The sequence below is a fragment of the Pocillopora damicornis genome, chromosome 9 (assembly GCF_964200805.1).
Source record: "Pocillopora damicornis chromosome 9, jaPocDami1.2, whole genome shotgun sequence".
In the NCBI taxonomy this organism is placed as follows: Eukaryota; Metazoa; Cnidaria; class Anthozoa; order Scleractinia; family Pocilloporidae; genus Pocillopora; species Pocillopora damicornis.
This window is the reverse complement of record NC_142678.1, coordinates 12,945,201-12,968,162: the sequence shown is the minus strand read 5'-3', so window position 1 is coordinate 12,968,162 and position 22,962 is coordinate 12,945,201. Positions and strand designations below refer to the sequence as shown.

The window sequence follows — 22,962 nt, the reverse complement described above, 5'->3', positions numbered from 1 at the left end:
AATTATACACAGTCACTACGTAAAATTGATTCTGTTTTCATAAAGTTTCAGTAGTTTTGCAAAATGAAATTCTCGCTAATAATGACGAGCCGTAAAAGTGAAGTCTTTATCGAAAAATCTGAAAAACATTACCGAGTTTCGTTGACAGCTTTCACTCATTCTTAAATAAGTCTCCTCAAAATGACATTTTCCTTGTTCTAAATTTAATTTTGTACACATTTAGTTTTTTTTTCGTCTCAAACATTGCCTGTTGGAGTTGTAATTTGTCTTTCGCACGCAAACCATCTTCGTAAAAATTTTAAAAAATTATAAATCAATCAATGGTAGAGGTATTATTTATTCTGAATCTTCGAGAACGAAGTAATAGTTCCGCTGTTTCCCAGTGCGTACTTTGACATTGAAGAATTTAATTTTCATTGATGAGGCATTTCTTGCTTTCATGCTTCCAATTAACAAAACCTCGCTTGAGTTACTTGCAACAGAACTAAAGTTTTAGCGGTAGATATCGCTAATTCTAATGAAGCAAAAAGTAGAAATTAAGCCGCCAAAGGTTATTGTTTGGCATCAGTTGTGGCGCTGTCGGGAAACACAAACACGAAATGAAACAAAGGTAGACAAAGGGAAAATGAATTGGTCCAAGGGTTCTGTCCACAATAGACTTTATTCCTAATCACCCATTAGGTCAATAATGAACTATCACAAAATAACCAACCGTAAATCATTGGTCTGTGTAAAGAGGAAATTGAGTAGCTGAGTGCTGTTGCAAATTTTTAATGTCATTAAAAATACAGAACGAATATCAATTTGAGATTGCGGTCACTATACAGCGGATTAAAATCGAGAAGAAATTATCTAGTTGTGGAAACCTTTAGTCGAGAAATTATGAGAATCTCGCGCACGAAATTCAATAATCCGATAAAAATCGAAGGCGATGAATACCAATGGTGGAGTGCGTGAGTGATGTAAATATTCGTTAATATGAACGTGCTTGATGATTTTAATACGGCAATATATTTTACTCTGCACAATAACAATATGGATGCGTAATCTTTACTGATTGTCAACTTTGAATGCATTTTAACCTCTTTTACTGGGAAAAAAAGTCACTTTAGACGCAAAAAGAGAATAGAAAAATTTATTGAAAGGAATCTAAGCTCTGAAGTCCAGAGTGCGTTCTCGACTTTCTTTCGTTATCGCTTGCTAATAAATCTTCTTTGTTAAAACTGATATTAATTCTCTTCATTTACTGAGATAACAAAATTTGAGAAATGAGATATAGTATTGATGCATAGATTTCATTCGATACGTAGATTTAATGCTTTTTTACAATTATATCATTAACTAATTGTTACCCAGACATTTGACGACTAAGAAAACGCCTTCAATCAAGGTTAGGGACCTTTATAATTCCCTGAGATTTTTTTTTTTTAATTATGCATCGCCTTTGTTCTGATTGTCAACGAGGCCCCAACATCATTTTCATGCTGACTTCTTGAGTCTGCAAAGTTCACGCTGACCTTATGTAAAGCGGGCTGCTATCATTTCTGTCACTATTAAAACTAACTCAGTTACTTACAGTAAGTTAGTACCGTTAGCAATGGTTATGCCTCCGAAAAAGATGGCTGTGTAGCACCCCATACATCGTCAAAGTTTCATATTTTCAAAGCAGCGACTTTCATACTTTTCCGTGGAGGAAACCAATGGCATCCCGTCTTTTCATGTCCGTGGACCGTAGTGACGATCAAAACCCAGGATAACTCACGAAATAGCTTACGTCTGAGCATTTGAACAGATATCAGTAAAGGTCTGTTGGTTTATACTTATGACCTTCCCAACTCTAACGAGACCAGACCCCACAATTTCGGTTCCAGGCCTTACATTCAGTAGTCGCGAACAAAAATGGACGCCACATAAACTTTACATTGAACGCAGATTATAATGTTAATTGACCTTAGAAACTGATCATACTTGAAACATACTTAATATGGAAAACGTATTTTATTAGTATGGATACGAAACGGCTAAACTGACTGGGTATGGATTATCCTAGCTGTGTACGAATCGACTACGTCCGTAGGTACGAATCGAACAACCAAATGACTGTTCAACTAGCCTTTTCAGATGAATATAGGAGATCTTCGCAGCTATGAACACTACTGAACTAGTAGTTGAAATCAGACTTGAAAAAAATTCAGGCCCGTCCGGGATTTTGAATCCATATTCTCTGCGGTACTTGTGCAGCGCTCTACCAACAGAGCTAACAAGCCAACTGGGAGCTGGTCATTATGTTGGGTCCAAATAAACCATCCAAGTGATGAATAATGATTGAAGATATATTTTAGATTTTTAGTTAAAATACGTCTCGCCTTCTTCCCCTCTAAAATAAAAATTTACCTCTGCTAAGCACTGAACCGTTGGAATCTACTTCTCTCAAGCGTAACTGACTACTATTTTAGACAAAGAATTCTCATTTAGCTAAACTTTCTCCCAAAGTAACCACTTTTTTCAGTTTTGATCCGTTTTTAATGATTGTCCCGAGGGAACTTTAAAGACAAGTACTATGGATGAGTTAAGAAAATTTATTTTCGTTTAGCTAACCATAATTTCTGTCTCTCGCTACTAATTAAAGCAGTATATGTTACTTATCTTCTCGTCAAAAAAATTTAAGTTATTAAATTGATTTAGAGTCTCGTATCTTCTCGTAAGCATAAGCAACATTCAGAACAGTGGCTTCGTCAAACTTTCTTCCCACAATCATCATACCAACTGGTAAACCATCACTGAAGCCGGCGTTGATTGACAGGGCTGGGTGTCCTGTGACATTGAAAGGACCAGTATTCTGACAGAAGTCAAACGCCGTTCCTAAAAGAATTAAGTGTGAAAAGAATGCGTAGGTAATCATGTATGTGAATGATAAAATCGGACGCGTAGTGCAACCGTCGGCGAGTAACCGTCATGACTACTGACGTTTACAAAAAGGGTTTGAGGGCAACGTCCGATATCCAATTGATGAAAAGTATGGCATGAATTGGAAAAATAAAAGACTCGTGGGTTTTATGTATTCATAACTTGAGGCATAAGTCAAACAGTTTACTTTACTTTCTACGACAAAATGAACCTAATAGATTGTTGCCGTGTGTCTGTTCACTCAAAAAAAAAAGAAGTGCACATGGTGTAACTGAGTGTGTCACTGATAATGCTGATGTTCTTAATTTATTTTAACGTCCTATGTGATCTTCTATTCTACAGACCCACTGCGAGATAAAATCGATTTGTTTTATATGAGAAAAAAGTAAAATGCTGTTAGTGGTGACGTCATTTCATCATTGTGACTGTGCTCAAATATATCATATGTAAAAACCAATTAAACTGCGAGCGCAATTCAGCTCATTTCATAAAACGTGAACTGAACATCTTATGGATGTTAAGGTTTTTTTACAGAATAATCTTGGATAAAACTTGTTCAAATGTTTGCGTAATTCAGCTTTGGGTCCCAATGGGGCACTGAATTGTGATGTCCGTGTCCGCTAAAAAGTCTCGTTTTATGGTATATATGGGAAGGGAAAATAGCTGGTTTTCGCTTTTTACCTCTCAGTAATGTCTGCCCGCTAATATTTGTTTTGTTAGATGTAGGTTTCAGAATAAACAAATATATAGCGCTAAAAAATATATTTGGCCAAAAAATATCGACTAAACCTCAATTTCGTGTAACCTTAATGCAACTGGTATACTTACACGATGCCCAGCCTAAAAAACCCACCTGTGGATTAAACATGCGCAAGAAAAATCACCCTTCATGAACACAGACCGCGCTCAAAAATCCATTTTGAAAATGTCAGGCTACAGGTGCACCACCGCCTCCACTTTATTCCTTGTTCCGCCAAGTTTGGTAAAATGTTTTAACACCAACGGTTAAGAATTGCTTTTCCCACAGGACTTACCAAAATTAAGTTGGCTTCTGTCTTGAACTTTGGGAGGCTTTGTAACTATCGTTGGTAAAACCAGAACATCGTAAGATTCCAAAGCTTTATCATATTCCTCGCACAACTTTCGTGATAAATTTATAGCCTTGCCGTGAAATACTCCTCGGAATTTTTCATGCACATAAGCACCAAGCATAACTGTTAACTTTCCGGCAGCACTCAGATCATTGGCATGAGATTGTAAACCACGGCCAATGGCCTTCTGAAGACTCGTGTCAACAAATCCTCTTGCGTCGGAATTATATCCTAAAACATACGAAAAAACATTTGGAAAATTCTGAATAGTCCCTTGGAGTCTTGACTGCTTCCAACTGAATGGAAAATATGAACATTTGGCAAAACATTTGATTAATGTTTTAGAAGCATTTGTCCGAGCTAAAAACTAACTATGTATCACCTCCTTCTATCCCCGGACAGGACGCTCGCAACATACCCACTGCTATTTGCATTATTATGTAAGATGCATCGCACACGTAAATTGTTGCGTATGGCTTCGTTTCATTACTAAAGAGTTTGATTTTCTTTAACTCAGTTGGAAGAGCAGGTGGGCCTTCATATTTCTTTTCAGGTTCTACGCTTGTGACGACTTGACCCTAAGCAATATTCTCTATTTAGGGTATTAAACAATTTAAGCCCAAAAACGTAAAAAGTAAGAATGCATAACTTTACCAAATGGAATTCTTGGTAACAAAAAAGCTGCTGTCTAGTAACAATCGAACATCTATAAAATTAGTAATGATCATCAGCTTGTTACGTTTATGGACGAGTGAAACGGTATATCGATATACTTACCACTGAGTAGTCTGTAACCGCCTTCTGAGCAAATTGCGTCGCATATAAGAATTCCTGTTGAGAAAGAGAGAAAAAAGATGAGCATAAAACTCATTCACATGACACCGAAAATATGGCAAATGTTTAAGTGAATGATACTTAGGAGACACCTAATTGGTTGGTATTGACACAGTATTTTTTTAAGTCATTTTCACTGGGAAAATATGTCAACCTGAACTTTTAATACATTACCATCAAAATGCATTGGCACTGAAACGTTTTCAACAGTAGCCCCCAAAGTTGAAAACCGGCCAGCGGCCTCCCTCACAAATGACACAATTTCCGTGTCAGCTCCAGGCATCTCAAAACCTTCTTGAAGAACGCCGATCCGTAAGGTGGAAATATCTCCATTGAGCTATTATTCAGAGGATAAAGATATAGACGACAGATGTAAATAATAATAAAAAAAACATCCTCGACTTCTCTCGGATATCGTTTTACTTTGTCTAAGTAAACAATTATTATAATATATATAACGCGAGATCAAAGCAGCGGTAATGCTCACGTGCAGATTACGGATTATAAAAATTAGGATGATCACAAAAGTTCACAAAAGTGTCGTGGCGACTCTTAGGGAGTCTTAAAGAGTAAATTTAATGATAAGCATTAAAAAATTTTGAAGAACAGCGAAGGTACAATTTAAAATTACCTTTAATTTGAGATTGTGCCGGAAAGCCCCAGGTAACCTCAATTTCACATCTAATTTACAGTAAGGCAACACGGCAAGGCTTCAGTTTGAGGTTTCCCCGTAACGACCTCACTCTCGGTTACCAGGAAGTTGGTATACACAAAAACGGTGAACAGCGTTGAAGGCAAGCTCTGATTGGCCCCTCAGACTCAGATTATCTTTTAATATTCATATTCCAAGCAACTCGCGTGGGATTTTCGCCCGAAAATATTGTAATCGTTTCAGGAATGAATTGGTGAAAATCATCTTTTTGTGCGAAAGTATCTCACTGTTTTAGTATATACTCAAACAAGTATTCGCCTTAGTGTTGGTGGTCAGCGGTGGATATTAACAAGGGCGCGAAGCGGCTTGGTAAACTCACCACCTTCCTTCGGTGAATAGCTGTTAACTATAACTAGTTATTATTTTGTTGATGCTATGCTCCTTAACACCGCTGTCATCTGGGTCAATTTTGCGCAAACTGTTATGAACAAAAATTTGTTACAAAGATAATGTAAAGTCAGTTCTGATCTTTTCTAAGACACGATGCACGCAAGTGTTCTTCGTTTACCTCATTGATGTAGGAATTTGGTTTACCAAGGTCACGTGGTTGTCTTGGATCCAGGTCTCCATCCAATCCTGCTATCACCTTCGTATAATTTTAAAATGAAACTTAAGTGCATTATATTTTAACTTAACAGAACTTCGTTCACTTTTATAATTTGGAAAAAGGACACGTGCGTTTTTTACCTCCAACGAACCCAAATTGGACAGACGAAGAACGGAACAATGGCCACATAATTTTTTGGGGGAGGAACTTCAGCAGAAAAAAAATATTCTATACATTTCAACGAAAGTGGTACATTAAGAAAATCGTCCCAACCGTAAAGATAAATGGGAAAGAGAGAGGAAGACCAACAAAGCTATGAAAGAAAGGGCGCATAGCGGACATTTCCACAACGGCAGTCACAGAGGCTGGAATAAGGGTGCTGAATAGAGAGAGTTTCTAAAGGTTGGTCAAAGATCCAACGCCTGATGAGGAATAGAAGGAAAGAAGACCAAGATTTTACGAAGCAGTGCTTTAGAGAGAATTTCCAGGTAAAGGCAGGTTGCTAAGGCTTCCTAAAGAAATTTGGGTACAGGTTATTTTCTTGCCGTTAAAAAATGGCACCTTTTTTTTTTTTAAATGAAGATGGGGCCACAGGAACAACAGAAACCCATACTAGTTGGTTATGTCCTTATGTAAGCCTCCAAAATAATTTGATCTCTCTTAGTAGCAAATCGATGAGTAGTAGCTACATGGTGCATGGCAAATAGCATAGCTACAAAGAAGGATCTGAATTTTTTTAAAATAATATATTATAAACAGCTACTTTACCTCTAAGAGCAAAGCTACATCCGAGACGGTCCTTGCCATAGGTCCCGTATGATCCAGTAAGAGATTTATAGGTACCATTCCCGTATAAGGTACTAGGCCGTATGTTGGCTTCAATCCCACAATTCCACAAGCAGCAGAGGGGATCCTAATGGACCCCCCTTGATCACCGCCCATGGCCATGTCCGCGTATCCCCCCGCCACCTGCCATGAATTGGTAGTTACCATCAGATGATATGCAGTATAATACAATGAGAGTGGTTTAAGTTAGTCAGGAACCAGTCGTCATTTTTAAAAATACGGCTTAAACTTAAGATTAAAGAATTTTATTGTTTCTCGTTCTTTACCATCTACAATGGTGTATGTTCCTATTTGATTCATTTCTGTATTTTTATTCCATCCAGCTCATTTTCAGCTTTTTTCTTTACTATGGAGGTAATATTTTCCCTTCCAGAAAACGACCCCAAAATATCGTGATGTTGTTCTGTTCAGCTATTGAAGAAAATTACTAGGCCCTCTTGGCCCTATGTAATTAATTCACCTGGATTTGTGCCCTTTTTAATCCAGTTCATCAGGGGTTTCAATAACTTTCATCGTAGGGGGCCGCCGATGGTTCAGCAGGCGGCTGTGCCGTAACTAAGGCGACAGCCTAACTGCTCGCGGGCTCAAAAATGGTGGCTAGAGATGTTACAGGCGGCCATAAACAGCCGTTAAGCGGCTTTTATTTAAACCCTTTCACATGCCTTAATGAAAAGAGCATGATCATTAGAGCACATTATTAATCAATCCAATGACACAAATAGGCTCACCAGTGCTGCTGAGCCGGATGAAGACCCGAGAGCCATTCTCGTTTCATTGTGAGGGTTGACAACAGGACCCGTGAATGCGGTGCAGCTAGTGGCAGTAAAACACCATTCCTCACATACGGCTTTCCCTGTGATTATCCCTCCAGCATCTAATATCCGAGTCACCACAGTGGCATCATGATCCGGGACATAATGTTCTAAAATCCGGGATCCATTAGTCATTGGCAGTCCAGCCACTGGGATGTTATCTTTGATAGCGATAGTTTTTCCTTGGAGTTTACCGCTTTGAGCGCCTGTTACGTCACAACGCCAGGACCTGAAATTCTCGGGAGTAGCTTTTATGAGCTATTGATGAATGACTCGTGAAAACGAAAGATTACTCTCGACCGATTGCCGTTCTGTGAAAGCGCACTTTCACCAATGGAACTCGCCGCTAGCGTGCTGGATTAAAGATTTGATTATATGATCGAGGAGACCGTTAGTTAGAAACAGAAATTGGATGCCTAGAGAATTATTAATCAACACATAGTCTGCTAAGTTAAGCTCGTTGGCAAATTTAACAAATTTCCCTTCCCACCTATCCTCCCTTTCTTGTTGACAAAACCAGACTACCCCCCTCCCCTTAAGAAGCACTGTGATTTAACATAGACCAGTGGTCATGGCTTTATCACATAAAATCCTTTCTCAACGCCGATGAAGCAGCTGATCGACAAGAAAGAAAGAATAAAGCAAACAGACATAAAGAAATACGCACCACGCATTGTAAGGGTTTTCAGCTGGCCCTGGCTTGTAACCGGCTTCCCGCGGATATTTCACAGGGAGTCTAGACTCTGGTAAGTCGTATAACCGCTGATAAGTATGACGGAGAGTACTGGTCATCGCCTCTGCGGAAGAAAATTTTTTATCTTAGAATTCCGTTTCCAAACAAAACGTCATCTCTCAATTTCTTTAATTGGCTCTCCATTACAGGAGAGTGTGAGTGGGGTTAACCGACTAACGACAAAAGGCGAAAAATACTACCGACTACCGACAAAACGAGAAAAGAATTATCGGTTTGCAGCTGACGTCATACATTTATGCAAATTAAGCGTCCGCCATGTTGGTGCACATCTCAGGTGAGAAATTTCATGCAAATATATCGCCATCTCTACCGTGCCCTCTTTCAAATACTTTGTTTTATGGACATTCCCGGTGAAAAAAATCCAGAATCAAAAGAGAATATTCTCCTTAGGATACCTGTGCTTTTGAACTAAGCGGAGGGCCTAGAAGGCCACGTTCGAGAACGATATTTTAAGAAAATTTATGTGGTTGGTGTCGATCCAGTAACCATTCGAAGCGAGCACTCAATTCGACTCAGAATGTCTGTCCTCGATAGAAGTCTCGGACCTTCTTTCTAATTTAGTTCTGGAGACAAGTTATTGTTCAAATAAGCAACTGAAAGCATTCAAAAGTCTTCTTCAAGGAGCAGAGATTGTTAACAAGATTGTAGTTGTGGCGAAGGTGAGACATTCGCAACGGATGAACGATCTTCTTGTAGACAATTGGGTTGTCGCAGAAAGTGAGACACAAATGTACGTTAAGAAAAAGGAACGAATATAGTATGAGAAACATACGAAAAGTTCCTCAATCATAACGCACCGATCCCAACGCACTGCCTCACGGAAGTGCTTGGCTCAATCCTTAAAGAAAATTCGTTTTAATTCATTGAGGAGAGCTTACTCCAAAAACATGGAATCGCGTAGGGTATGAAAATAGCAGTGTCATTTGCCAATATTTTCATGGCGGAAATTGAAAAGAAATCAATCCAACAAAGCGAAACCAAACCAAAAGAATGGATACGTTACATTAATGACGTTTTCTCCCTTCGGGATTGTGAGAGACAAGAGGTAAATCGGTTCATTATACGGGCTAACTATTTCCACTCAACTATCAAATTCACGAAATATCAGAGAATCAACAAAATCACTTTTCTCGATACCACGGTGTTCAAAGGGGAAAGATTCGCAAAAAATTCCATCTGGGACATCGAAACTCATCAGAGGCAGACCGAGACTTTCCAAATTACGCAATTCGCCTCGTGCCACCCACCAGGCGTAAAATACGGTTCATTAAAGTAAGATTGCCTAGAACTACCTCTTGGAAAAAACATTTGAAGTAGGCCGTTTGAAATTCAAATAAAGCCTCGAAGCAAGAGGGTACCCAGAAAACATCATAGAAAGGTGTCTGTCTGGAGGTCAACTTTGCCTCTTGACAATCGGCATATAAACATACACAAAAGCCGAAAGGTCACGAACGTTTATTGCCTTTCGTCAAAACGTACCACCATGCAGTTAAAAATTTAAAACAAATATTGATGGAACAGTGGAGTCTGATACACAATCAGCCCTTGCTGAAAATAGATTTTACAAAACCTCCGATCTTTTTTTATAAAGCGGGAAAATCTCTTTAAAACATGCCTGTGAGAGCAAAAAATATTATTCAGAAGGCGGTAATGCGGCGCGACCACGAAAGCCACACAGGGAGTCCGTACTGGTCTATCTTTACCTTTATTCTCACATCGTGTCGCTGCGACTTATCGCTTGTATCTACTTTCTTCTCCTTCCTGTTGTCAATTCTTCTTCGAAGGAAGACTTATTTTTAATAACTGATGGTATTCGATAAAATCCAATCCCTTTGTCCCGATCACTTCTGCTGCCGCAGCCGAAACTACACAAAGAACCATGTCTGCTTTCTCACTCACACCTTAATACAAGCGCATTTGTAACTATTTGTTTGGGCACCAACAAGGCGGATAGCAACCGTCATCATGACAAAAGTCACGTGGGTGAAAACCAAGAATTATCGACTACCGACAGAAAAAAAATTAACCGACTACCGACATGGGCCGACATTATCGATATTTGTTTTCACAAAGATGAGATCAGAAGAGCAGTTTGTATTTTTTCTAGTTTACGAAGTATCCACATGAAAGGTAACTATAGAATTTCCTATTACCTTCTTACTTTTTGGCCGGAAGAGCAGAAGCAATGAATATAATGTAATGAATAACGCAACTTGACAGCAATTACTGTTTAGCTTGCAAGTCGTTGTCAGAGAGTTGCATTTATTACAAGTTCCTTAATGATACAACTTCATCTGCATTGGTTAATCCCAAAACTGCTTCTGAATTCAAACGGGATGACGAGGTCTGTGATTTTTTCGTCCATCAAATACCTTGGGGGTGAGAGAACAAGAAAGTTCGTCAGAGGGCCAGGCTTCCTCGGAACAGGGAGAGGCGGCGAAAAAGAATTCAAAGTATTCGTGGATTTTAACTTGTGTGGACCTTCCTTAAACGCGATAAAAAGATGCCAATCAGGCTACACAACCGAGAGTGGAACGATCAAGCCTCATCTGCTGTCGCTCTTCTCCTTGTGTCAGCATCCAAAAGCAGATCTACGTGCAATTGTTGATAATAAGAAAGTACACGTTATCCCAGTGTCCTTGGCGAGCGACGGGACGGCTCTGAAGCTTGGTCTAGAATACGACCCACGGCAAAAACCATTAATTGGCCTCACGCATAAAGTGGACGAGAAATTCGTAAAAAAGCATCCTCTTCCAGACCCTGAAAAGATAAAGACCAATCTAATCACCAGTGCAGACGTAACAATTGCGACTTCGCTTGATAACGGTGCCGCAATACCCGCGGCGGTTTTTTTCCGACCCAAATCCGTGACTGGAGAAGAAATATTTTTCTGCATGAAAGATAGCACATACCTATGAAAATTGCTTGAAAGGTCAGCGTAGTGTTAAACATATTGTTTCAAGTGAAACAATTGTTTAGCAAATAAGCAAATGCGAGGAGTGCCCATCATCAAAATCGGTCTGTGCGACCTGCAAGGATAATGGACAAGTTTCTCAAATCTCATCGTTAAGGGCATGTGACGCCTGTTTAGGTAGAAACTTGATGTGTCAAAAGTTAGTCGTTATGGCAGTAGCAACTGATTGCGAGGAGTGTAATAAGAAGGCGCTTGTTTGCTTGAGTGAATGGTCCACAGGGAACTGTGTCACAGAAGACTCAAGTGTCTGTTTCTTTGCTGAAAAAAGGGATGGATAGACTGTATATGAGCGTGATCGACGTTGATCCAGAATTTGCAGACGACATACTGATGAACAGAACTGATGAAAGAATGGTTAGAGAACTACAGTACACCAACGGAAGGTTAGGAGTGAGACAACAAAAGATAAAGCTGGGGCCTTGCCGCCTGCTGTCTACGCTGTTCAACCCACCGCCAACGAGTCTGAAGAGAGACTTCGATTCCCTGAGGAAATCGAATCAAATCATTCGATCGAATTCCGTACCACAACCAGTTGTCAGTATACAATTTGTGGATGATGGGGATGTTTCTGAGATGTTCGAGGATCAAAGAGAGGTACAAATTGATGAATATGAGACAGATTCTGATGATGAAGACACCGAAAATGAAAAACATCTAGAGCTTGTCAAGAGAGCGTGTATTACCCGATTCGGCACAGAGCTGTTCGTGCATTTGTGCGTCTCGACTTGTGACAGTAAGTAGTAAATGACATTTGTATTTATGACGCTTGCAACGGTATTATTGCTTCGGGAGGATATTGGGACTGAGAAACTGGGATAAATACGCAAAAACAAAACCAGAGTTAATGAAGTTTAAGGGCAATCAAATGATGCAATCTTTCAAGTTACAAGTTTTACACGTTATATGGGGCTCAAAGTCTTGAAACTAGGTGAATTTTATAACAAACATTAATAATTAACATGAATTTTTAATTATTAACTGAGATTTACCGACAACCGACAAAGATCGAAAATTTCAACCGACTACCGACAAAGTGACTGAATTTTAACCGACAACCGACGAGTGGACCCCCCCCCCCCCATTCACCCTCTTACAGGAACTGTTACCCCTTAAAATGTACTTGACGAACATTCTCTCCCTTTTGGTGTAGTCCGGATCCGTTGCGCTGGTCAAAAAAAAAAAAAAATGGAGTTAGGGATGATGTTGGCGCGCCGCGTGGAACTATCAGAGTTCTCACATCCAGAGTTCCGCGCGGCAGGGCGCGCTAATTTTTGTACTGATTTTTTAGACTCGCATGACGGACTTTGCCAAAAAGCATAGACTGTTCGTAGACAAAAATTGTAACAACTAAAACTACTGAACATGGAAAATTCCTGCAAAGACAGCTACCGTAAGTGTACGTTTATTCACTAAAATGCAGTATTTAAAAGATTATTTAGTGATTCATGATATTAATTAAGTCTTCAGTTTCAGGACGTGAGTTGTCCCTTGGAAATCAGATTCCCTAATTTGTAATGGTAATTGAACTGAGTGGAGTGCAATTTGGGCTGAAATCATACGCGTGATTTCAAAATTGAACGAGCGCGCAGCGCGAGTTCGATTTGAAATCACAATTATGATTTCAGACCAAAATTGCACAACACGAGGTTCAATTACCACTTTATTACATCCATATTGAGATCGCCCAAATACAGGACTTGGTCAGTTCAAATATTTTATTAATGCAATACTGAGCCGGTTTGAAATTAAATTCATCCACTTTTTGGGAGGAAAAAGTGAGAGTTTTGAAAACAAAAGTTGCAAAATTTGCTACATGATACTCCATGTCTTTCATCTTCCTGCGATTTGATCGGTTACTTTAAACAAGCCTTGAAGTCTGATTGGTTGTTTTGTTTTTAGTGTAACCAACTCATTAGCTGGGGAAAAGATGTGATTTAAAGCAAAAAAATGCGATTTGTGAATAAATCACACCAATTAGAGCCAATCAGATTACAGGGACCACCATTGCTTTCAAAATGGCTGTAATAAAAAACTGAATCGTCGCTTAAAAATTATATAAGAATATGGCAGATTCCTCCCTTAACCTTTGGAAAACCCTCTTTCCTCTTCTCCGCCCCTCCCCTTCCCCCTCTCCCCCCCCCCACCTCCACAAGTAACATCCCCCCCCTACTGTTTGTTTAAACGCAGCGCAGCCCGCAAGCAAAGACGAAAAGCTGAGTCACGCAACGCCTTATACTCGCTCAAGACGTTGCACTGCAAAAACGAATAATTTTTTGCCCGTTTGGCGAAAATTCAAAACTTCGTATTTCCACCGAGTTTCCTTGAGGAACACAATTAAAACACACGAGCGGAGCTGATGTTTAACCCCTGTGCTAGCACTGTCCTGTCTGTAGAGTTCTGTGCGAACTGTGAAATCATTGATAGTGAAAACCAGGCTAAAAAGAAACTACTTACCTAAATAAACGGATATCTCCTCGTCTTTAATAACAAAGCCCATTCGTCGAGATAGTGACCTTATCTCTTCAGCACTGGGCCCCTGTAATGTGGATCCTTCAGTTCGGTTCGCATCCATTGTATGTTAAGGATGCTCTTAATTTCGATCAGAGGAAAGAAAGCGCGATCTTACTAACCCGGTCAGCGCTCTATCATGGGAGTCACGCAAAGACGCCTTGCATGATCACCTCGTGACCGCCTATTGATTTCTCTTGACCAGTCCTAGTTCGAAAGCTTTTTGTTTTAAATTATATTATCCACTTGTGATGATATAAATTTAAAACAAAAAAGCATAGGATAGGATAGGATTTGTCTTCATCGCAATATCTAAGCGAACAACGACCCCCAATTTAGTACATGAAAAGATTATCGCTTCTGTCGTCATTTGCATTTCACAGTTGGCCGCTCGCCCGCCTATGGACATTTTCAGCCTTAGCGTAATGGCGGCGTTAATCTGGTGAAGGAATAACTTATCGAGTGCTGTTTTAGATAACATTGGTCGGTTAAGTATTATAATTAGGTGGCGTCCACAAAAGATGAAATCCACGTACAAGGAAAAAGTGGTTAAACCTCCAAGCACTGCTCAACTTACCAAAATATCTACCGAGCTTGGTTACGACTTAGGACAAGATGAAATTCTAGAATACAAAGGTTAGTACCGTCAAATTAGACAGAAGCAACCATTTTTAATTTCTAACGCACATAAACATCACCCTTGTTTTGTGCTCCACTCTGTAAGTAAATATTTTTACAGACTTTCCACACCGGCGTGATTGCGCGATCGGCTATACGTGTCCTCTGTATATTAATGTTAGACTATGATTGAGAAGTCTCCTTGCGGTTATCACACGATATTCCAGAAACTTCAGTCAGCATGTGAAAGGAACTCACAGTTTTGAAGCGTTCAAATTGGAAATTTTCAAAACAAACCGAATTTCTTGAGTGGTAGAGGTAGACGAATGTTCGTATGGTCTTCTATGAGGTAGGCATAAAATAAGGATCGTGGCTCAAAGACTAAGGACTACGGAATACGGACTACGGACTACTAGCTACGGACTACAGACTACGAAATTACAGTCTGAAAGTAACACACAGGCTAGGTTATGAACGAGGGAATGCATCCCGTGGACTGAGAACACAGAAATGGGAACAGAATGTGGATGAGGAATTACCAGCATTCGTATTTTAATAGAGGACGTGTACACCGATTAGTGAAGTTTTCTCGTGGACTAACTTACTCGTTTCTGGCGCTATACAGTATTCAGAATTGATGTTTCATTAGTTTCTTGATCTAAGCGAGCTGCCACAGCGCATTTTCAGAAATATTCCCTCGGAAGATTCTTCAGGAGAGGTTTTGGTTATTGTTTCTTCCAAAGTAACAAACTTTAAAAGCTTGTGGTATCTGGCGAATATTTAATTAATCGTCGGTTGTTAGTCCATTGTCAAATGCAATAGTCTTGATACTGTTTACTCAAACATCTATTATTTTAAGTAAATAAAGGGGGTAAGTTTTTGAAGAAACTGTGGCGCTGCGTCGGTGGGAGAGTATAACAAGGTAATTTAGTGCTAACAACTGAGTTGATGACGTTAACTGGCCATCGTAAAGAGTTAGAAGGCTAGCGTCGTCATATTCCCACCAATAGCGTAGCTCCATTTTCTGCATATAAACCCACATACAACCCACAATTCCTTCAATCGCTCTGATGAAGGGCTATCGCTCGAAACATCAGCCTTTAACTCTTTACAGTGGCCAATTTACTTTATCAACTCAGTTGATAACACTAAATTTCTCTATTATTTCAAGTGCCGAGTTTAATGACATTTTATCGTGATCTGGTAAAAATGTGATCTAGTATGAAAGACTTATTTTGAGAAGATGACTCTCATTACATTACTTTTCAGCCTAAAGTAATTTACAATTATCCACCAAAGTGGAGGTGAATAGTGGTAAATATCCATCACTTTCACCGACACTGAGACGAAGAATTGTTTTAGTATATACCACACCGATGCAAAAAAAAATAGTTTATTTCTATAAAGATACCAAAAAATGGTCAGAAACTCGTTATGTCGTTAATGGTCATTAAACTCGTGACCCGTGGTTTTGACTCATCGGTGAATAGTACTAGATATTCACTTCTGAACTGGCCAATCAGCGCGTGCAAAAAGCACTATTCACTTGTTTGGTATCTACTAATAGAAAATAATGTATTTTTATTTTATCTGTTTGTAGTCGGTGTTTCATACAGATATGTTAAATTTTAGTGAATGTTGCCGACGATCAGCACTAGGCCTTTTGGCTTAGATCTAGCGGCTGCTAAGCTCCCAGGAGTTCATGTTGGACTGTTCATCATATTGCTTGACTTTTGACACTCCTTTCGAGGCTCATACACTGTAATTCTATACGATTAAGGAAATAGCTTTGCCGAGTCAGTCCACTCAGTCTTGCATTTCTTTGAATCAACATAGTGTTGCTCATAACTCTTTGGGAGGTGGGAAGTAGGCGGAAAAAGCAGGAAAGATGACCGTTTTCTAAAATTAATTTAACCATCTCACTTGATTTAACAGACGTTATTGATGACTCGCTTCAAGCAACATATCAAAGGTTTAACGAAATACCCGATCCCAAGCTACCAGTAAAATACCCCCGCACGCCTGGTTATCGACCGACCGGGCCCAAGGACAACCCTTATAACGCATGGTAAGTTAGACTTAAACAATGTATTGCTTTACTAATGTAGTGTGGCAGCTGAAACTCCTTGTCTACATCCGAATCACTCTGTGCAAAGGTCTTCGGAGTATATTTGACTTTCTTGTCTCATTCACCTAAGGTACTGGCGCTGTGACATTCCTGGCGCTCCAAATGGAAAACTTCAGGGTAAATCGATCGCCATCAAGGACTGTATCTGTGTCGCGGGTGTTCCAATGATGATGGGCTCCCAGATATTAGAAGGTTATACCCCGGATGTCGACGCCACCGTCGTGACAAGGATACTAGACGCTGGTGGTCGTATCATGGGGAAGGCTGTTTGCGAGAATTTATGCAACAGTGGAGGTAGCTTTAATGCGGCCACCGGTCCTGTAGTTCACCCGCTTGATGAAACAAGAATGACAGGTGGATCCTCTTCAGGGTGTGCCGCTCTGGTATGATTAATAAATGGTGCATACATTCTAGTCCAGTGCAATGATCAGCATGTCGTTCTCCACAGACATCTCAAGTTCATTTTGCAGAGCTCATGATCACTGACTGCCGACCGTTTTGAGCGCTGAACTGCGGGTCGAGAAGTCTGGGTTCGAGACCTGGCCGGGTCATTGTGTTGCGTTCTTGTGCAAGGAACACCTTACTCTCCCCACGCAGGAGTATAAATGGGTACCAACTAATTGTCGGAAAGGCTGAAAAAATGCCGGGGTTAAGCTTGAGATGAATTGGCATCCCATCTACGGGAATACACTCCGGCTGTAAGGGCACTTGGCTCGACTGTCCTTTTACCTTTTCAGGAACATTAGTCCTTGCAAATATGTAGACCTCTGAGCCCTCTCAGACAAGTACCCCTCTCCTTCTTCTAGATCTTCAGCGTTGTGTTAACAGAGGACATAAATGAACCCACACACTTGCAACATAGAGTAGAACACAAAGCTCCCACGTATTGTGGTCTGTAACATCATTCGTGATATAATCAATAATGCGGAAGAAATTTCCAATTTTGCATGAGAAATGTGTTCTTCACGTTTAATTTATATTCTCGTGAGCTTTCAGGTGGCAGGAGGTCACGTGGACATGGCGGTAGGTGCTGATCAAGGTGGCTCCATTCGTAATCCAGCAGGACGTTGTGGCATTGTGGGGTTGAAGCCTACTCTAGGTCTTGTTCCATATACGGGTATTGTACCCATGGAATTCAGCCTCGATCACGTAGGCTTGATGGCCAAAACTGTGCACGATGTAGCGTTATTACTCGAGGTTGGTATTTTGGGAAATTCTTGATAAAACGCGTTGAAATAATGAGGGGCATGACAAAAAAATACGCGAGGCGGTGCATGTCTTTGATTACGCGCATTTCGCAAATTGCGGGTTTTCTTTATAGCCTTGCTTTTCTCACACAGGTTTTCCCTAACGCTCTTTTTCCTCATGTGCGTTTCAACTGTATTATCTAGGCTTCATTTCTCCAACGCTACAACTGGGGAAGAGGTCGCGTACACTTATTTTTTTCTTTAAGATATTACATGGGTGAGTTGTGAGTTGACAGAGATTTTCTTTTAATCTTTAATTTTTCTTAAGCTTTTGGTTTTCACAACATCTCAAGTTGTGTTTCTTGTTGCTGCAATAATCGCTGTTTACACGAACTAATCTACGTTTTTGCTGAACTGTTTGCTCTCGAAAGCCTTAATTGAAAATGTTATCCGGTATAGCTCTACGTACTTTTGTTGATGTAAAGTATTCTGAATCAGTTTAACTGTAATTTTTTTTATTGAAGATTACAGCTGGCTCAGACGATGGTCTTGATTATCGCCAGCCTCATGAACTGCAAGTGGAAAATTACGTAAATCAGGTGACGAAGCTATCTTGTTTCCAAAGCCGTGATCTGTTTGGTCAGCGTCACAATTTTAACGGGCTCTTTCTGAAACAAATTCACCTTGTCGTTTGATTGGCTGGTTTGACTGCGGTATGAATAAGTTGTTTCTTTACGAATTTTTCTATCGACGGCTACAATCAGCTGTTAACTTGCTCGTAAGAATTTCCCACTATTCCCGTATGACTTTCAACTGAAACTTTTTCGCCCTTTTGAGGAAAAAAGTCATGCTAAATGTTGATGTAGAATGCCTAATAAACTAGCGCTTCAACGCAGTTCCTCGATAGGTATTTGCCATTTACAGTTCACATTTTGCCGCTTAGAGTTTATTGCTCATCGTTTGCCTATAACTGTTGCCGTGATCTATTTACCTTCTCCCGTTAACCTTTTGCCGTTTTTTGTTTCCATTCACCGTTTACAGTTCATCGTTTATCGTTTATCGTGTGTTATTTATCATTTTCCAATCACCATTTATCATTTTTTGACAGCTTACGAGTGAAATCTCTCATCTTCGACTCGGACTTCTTACGGAAGGCTTTTCTCATCCCCAATCTGAGCCCGATGTTGACCAATGCATCAAAAGGGCCGCTAAACACCTGGCTACAGAATCGGGTGCGACCCTACAAGATGTCTCTATTCCGATGCATTTGGATGGTAAGTGTAATTTGTACTTTGTGATGATCGAAAGCAATAAATCGGCTACCTTGATAGTATATATTTCGATCACTCCTTTCCAATCTGAGCGTTTTAGGGACCAGCTATATGTTTTATTACCGTTTGAGGAAGGGCTGAGGATTTCGGGGGGAATAACAAGATTTTCGGGGGGGGAATGGACGGAGAGATCAGTCGTCACCTACAGAGTATAAAGGGGGAGGGAGGGGAGCTTAAGAAAATTGACTGCCAATTTACAGTCAATGAGGGGGGATCAGACGAAAAATATTACACAGCCTTTTGGGCGATCAGTCAAAATTTATTGTGACATAAGCAAATCCTCCCACCAGTCCCTTATTCAATACTATGCGGGGCTTAGTAAGTGAGGCTTCTCTTTTGTTTTTTCTCTTAGCAACTGTTATCTATGACGCTTTTACCGAAGGAGGACTCTGGCCTGACAGATTTTTTGAGACAAACGGTAGGTCCTGACCCCACTGAAAATAAAGGCAAAAATATGAATGAAGTAGAAACAGCAGCCAAACGTCTCCAGGAGTTTACAGCGGTGTATGCCTTGGGGAGAAGCCTGTAGAACAAGTGTAATTCTTAGACGTTTTTCAGGCGCTCTCTACCTCACGCGTGACTCCCGCTTCAATTTTGCTTCGCGTTTGCCTGGCCGTCTAAATAAAACCCTAAAAATTACACATGTTCCGCAGGCTACTCAGAGAGAGTTAAGGTACCTGGTTGTTTGGAGTGTGGTGTGAAAGGGATGGGTTTGAGCTCAGGTCCTGTTCTTTTCACTGTGTTCGGGGGCAAGACAGTTAACCCTTATTACAGTCAACTCCCATTCTTGCGGACACGCTCGGGTGGGTTGTGGGGGGATTTAGTGTCCGTAATAGCGAGAGTTCTTAATAGCGGCATACGAAAGAAAAAAAAATGTTGTCTCTCAACAAATGAAATAATATGTAGCTACGCAAACATAAAGTTTCTGACGTAGCCGCACGAACCGCAAAAAGATCGGGCCGCAGGCAGGAAATTCTTATGTTCGCACTCAATTGAAAAATGGTTTCCTTGCTTTCTTTTATCGTAATGTCGCTGTATACTCTTATACAAGTGTCCGCTATAGGGAGAGAAAAACAAGTGAAATATCGCGCTGCGGGCCATGAAAGTGTCTGCATTTCCTAAATAGCGAGAGTCCGTGATAACGGGAATTTATTTCAGTCATTTCTTCATGCGTTTCGCTGGAGCCTGGCTCTTGTCCGCAATGACGGGGCGTCCGTAATAGCGAGGTGTCCGCCGGGCGAGAGTCGACTGTACACAGCACATCTTGCATTATAGAACAAGAACGGTAGCTAAAAGCTAATAGCCTTAGCTGGCCCGTTTACATGGGGGTAAGGGACTCCAAGTTGGTGAGGGACCCCAAGTTGGTGAGGTAACCCACCTAGGTGGGGTAACCTATCTGTCTACATAATCTATAATTTTATGACGATTACGTTTACATGATAGGTGGGGTAACCGTGTCCCTGGAAGGGTTGCTCAGTCTGCCGGGTAGGGTAACCCTGTCAGCCGGGGTGACAATTTGCCATGTAAACGTTTTAAGATGGGGTAACCTACCCAGCCGGGGTCTCGTTCATGTTAAATTTCCAAGCGCACCAAGAACTTCTCATCCCTCAGAGTCCTCATCCCAGCATTCCCGTGCGGTAAGATTGGGTGTAAACGCGGGCTATTTTTCGGTCACGGCTGAAGGGGTTATCTCAACTACCTGGGGTTCTCCATCGCCAATCAAACAGGCCCTAAAACACTTTGAAGAGAGCTTGCGATAGACCACTACTACTTAACATGAAAACTGTGAACACTCTTTCAGTTTCTCATTTACATTTACTCTGAAGGCTATCAGGTTACCAGTCTCCAGAAATGGTTTGCACAAGGACTAAAGACTCGAGCAAATGATATCAGCGCCGACTTCAAGGTCGCCTCTATCAAAGGAAGATACTTGCAAAAAAATTATAACGATGAGTTTTTCTTTAAGGCACGCAATCTAGCGTGGAAGCTAAGAACAGTGTTTGACGAGGCACTGACCAAAGTCGACGTGTTGATAATGCCTACCAATCCGAAGAAAGCCAGACCATTACCTCTTCCAAATATTCCTCTAAGAGGTAACTTTATTAATTAATTGATAAACCATAAAAAATGAGTAACTAAGCAGTGTAAGGTGCAGCCCTTTTTATAAAACAAGTTTTTTCTGCATGAAACAAAGAAAGAAAAAGAAAAATAACATCGGTCTTCTTCGTGAAAAAAGTCTTTTACGGCCAAGATATTTGTTCCTCTTCTGAGAAATACGTTGTTGCCTTAATAACCCTTGCACCCTTGCAACTAGCATTTAATTTGCTCTTACAGTATCACCCCTGAATCCCACACTAGGGTCACAAGGAGAAAGGAAATGATCACCGCCGAAAAAAGCTCTTGATTGTTAAACAAATTCCCCTTGTCAGCATCTTTGGAAGTGTATGGATAATCTTGAATACTGTTAGGGTGAAAAAGGTTTATAAAATTTTAAATTCATGCAGATTTTCGTTTGTTTATGAGGGTTTCTTTCTTTACTGGCTTCTCTATATGTAAGAGTCACAGCGCCTACTAATCTCGTTCCCAGATCCTACCGTGAAACTAAAATTTATACCATTTTTAAACCGGGAAGGCCTGGGTACAAATTTTAGGCAGTACATATCAATCGATAATATGGTAAACTTCATCGGTAAAAATTACATGGGGTCTGGTGTATGAGAAACTGCATAGATTAAGAATAAAGTCGAGGAAGGCTGCTGTTAGTGTTAGATTGACAGCAAATTTATCTTTTGGTTTGCTTCTAAATTTTTGTTATTACTGAACTTTTCTCAATTACCAAATCTTTGAGTTGTATCTTTATTTCCGTCATTTAATCATTCTTAAATTTCTTTTCTCTCCAGAGTATCTGCAATGTTGTAGTGAGAACTACGTAAATACATGCACCTTCAATATGACGGGTCACCCAGCCCTGTCAATCAACGCCGGCTTCAGTGATGGCTTACCAGTCGGTATGATGATTGTGGGAAGAAAGTTTGATGAGGCCACTGTTCTGAATGTCGCTTACGCTTATGAGAGGATCAGAAAAATGTAGACTAAACGTACTTTTGTTTTCTGATCTTAATTTTGCTAAAGTTTTGATAGATAGGCTCAACATGTTGATGTTCCTTTCTGTACAAGGGATAAGGAAAATTTGATATAGTTATGCAAACCAGAGACACAGTCGAGGCAGCTGTCATTCTTATTTGATCATGTGCAAATCTGTGATTCCAGTTTATTTCAAGTTTGTGATGAAATATTGCTTGTCCAACGCGGATAAAAAAAAATTACCTCCCCTTTTCGTAAGCGCGATTACAAGGCCACTTCTCTGGAAATGAGCCTGCGCATACCCCTCAAAGTCACTTTTCCGGGGGGGAGGGATAGAACACCGGACTCGAGAAAACAGCAGAATTCGGGCCTACCCTTCCCCCCATCACACATACACACACACACGCACACACGCACACCCCCCAGTCTCAAACAAAGTTGACGGTACCATTTATTCTCCTGAGTAGAAAGATACACTATGAGAGATGGAGGTTAATTAAGCCCCATTGAAAGTTCGCCCCTTTCTAGTTCTCCTCCACTTAGTGGCGATGACGGGGGCGATCTTGTCATTGTGGGGGGCCGACGAGTTGGGGACGAACTTGTAGACAGAGAGGCAAAAGTTAGGTGTC

At 40.5% G+C, this 22,962-nt stretch overlaps 2 protein-coding genes across 4 annotated transcripts; one reads left to right on the top strand and one right to left on the bottom strand.

Annotated features, from left to right (window-relative positions):
• Positions 1-1,916: 1,916 nt before the first annotated feature.
• LOC113679432 (uncharacterized) lies at positions 1,917-14,128 on the bottom strand. 3 transcript variants are annotated; one of them, XM_027196389.2, is made up of 9 exons: positions 13,932-14,128; positions 8,417-8,546; positions 7,666-7,978; positions 6,860-7,060; positions 6,053-6,130; positions 5,007-5,169; positions 4,776-4,829; positions 3,942-4,229; positions 1,917-2,862 (listed from the first exon to the last, which is right to left on the bottom strand). In XM_027196389.2, exons 1-9 carry the CDS (start codon positions 14,047-14,049, stop codon positions 2,672-2,674), a joined length of 1,536 nt encoding a protein of 511 aa, XP_027052190.2. In that variant the 5' UTR covers positions 14,050-14,128; the 3' UTR covers positions 1,917-2,671. The 3 variants fall into 3 exon arrangements, with proteins under 3 accessions (XP_027052190.2, XP_089039106.1, XP_089039105.1); XM_089182980.1 differs by having other exon boundaries at positions 7,666-7,997; positions 13,932-14,106; XM_089182979.1 differs by lacking the exon at positions 13,932-14,128 and adding an exon at positions 10,657-10,796.
• Positions 14,121-22,370, top strand: LOC113679439 (uncharacterized). The gene is made up of 9 exons (XM_027196397.2): positions 14,121-14,621; positions 16,539-16,671; positions 16,802-17,114; positions 17,728-17,928; positions 18,443-18,517; positions 19,027-19,192; positions 19,602-19,667; positions 21,076-21,342; positions 22,150-22,370. The coding sequence occupies exons 1-9, from the start codon at positions 14,507-14,509 to the stop codon at positions 22,338-22,340; spliced, it is 1,527 nt and encodes a 508-aa protein (XP_027052198.2). The 5' UTR covers positions 14,121-14,506; the 3' UTR covers positions 22,341-22,370.
• Positions 22,371-22,962: the final 592 nt, after the last annotated feature.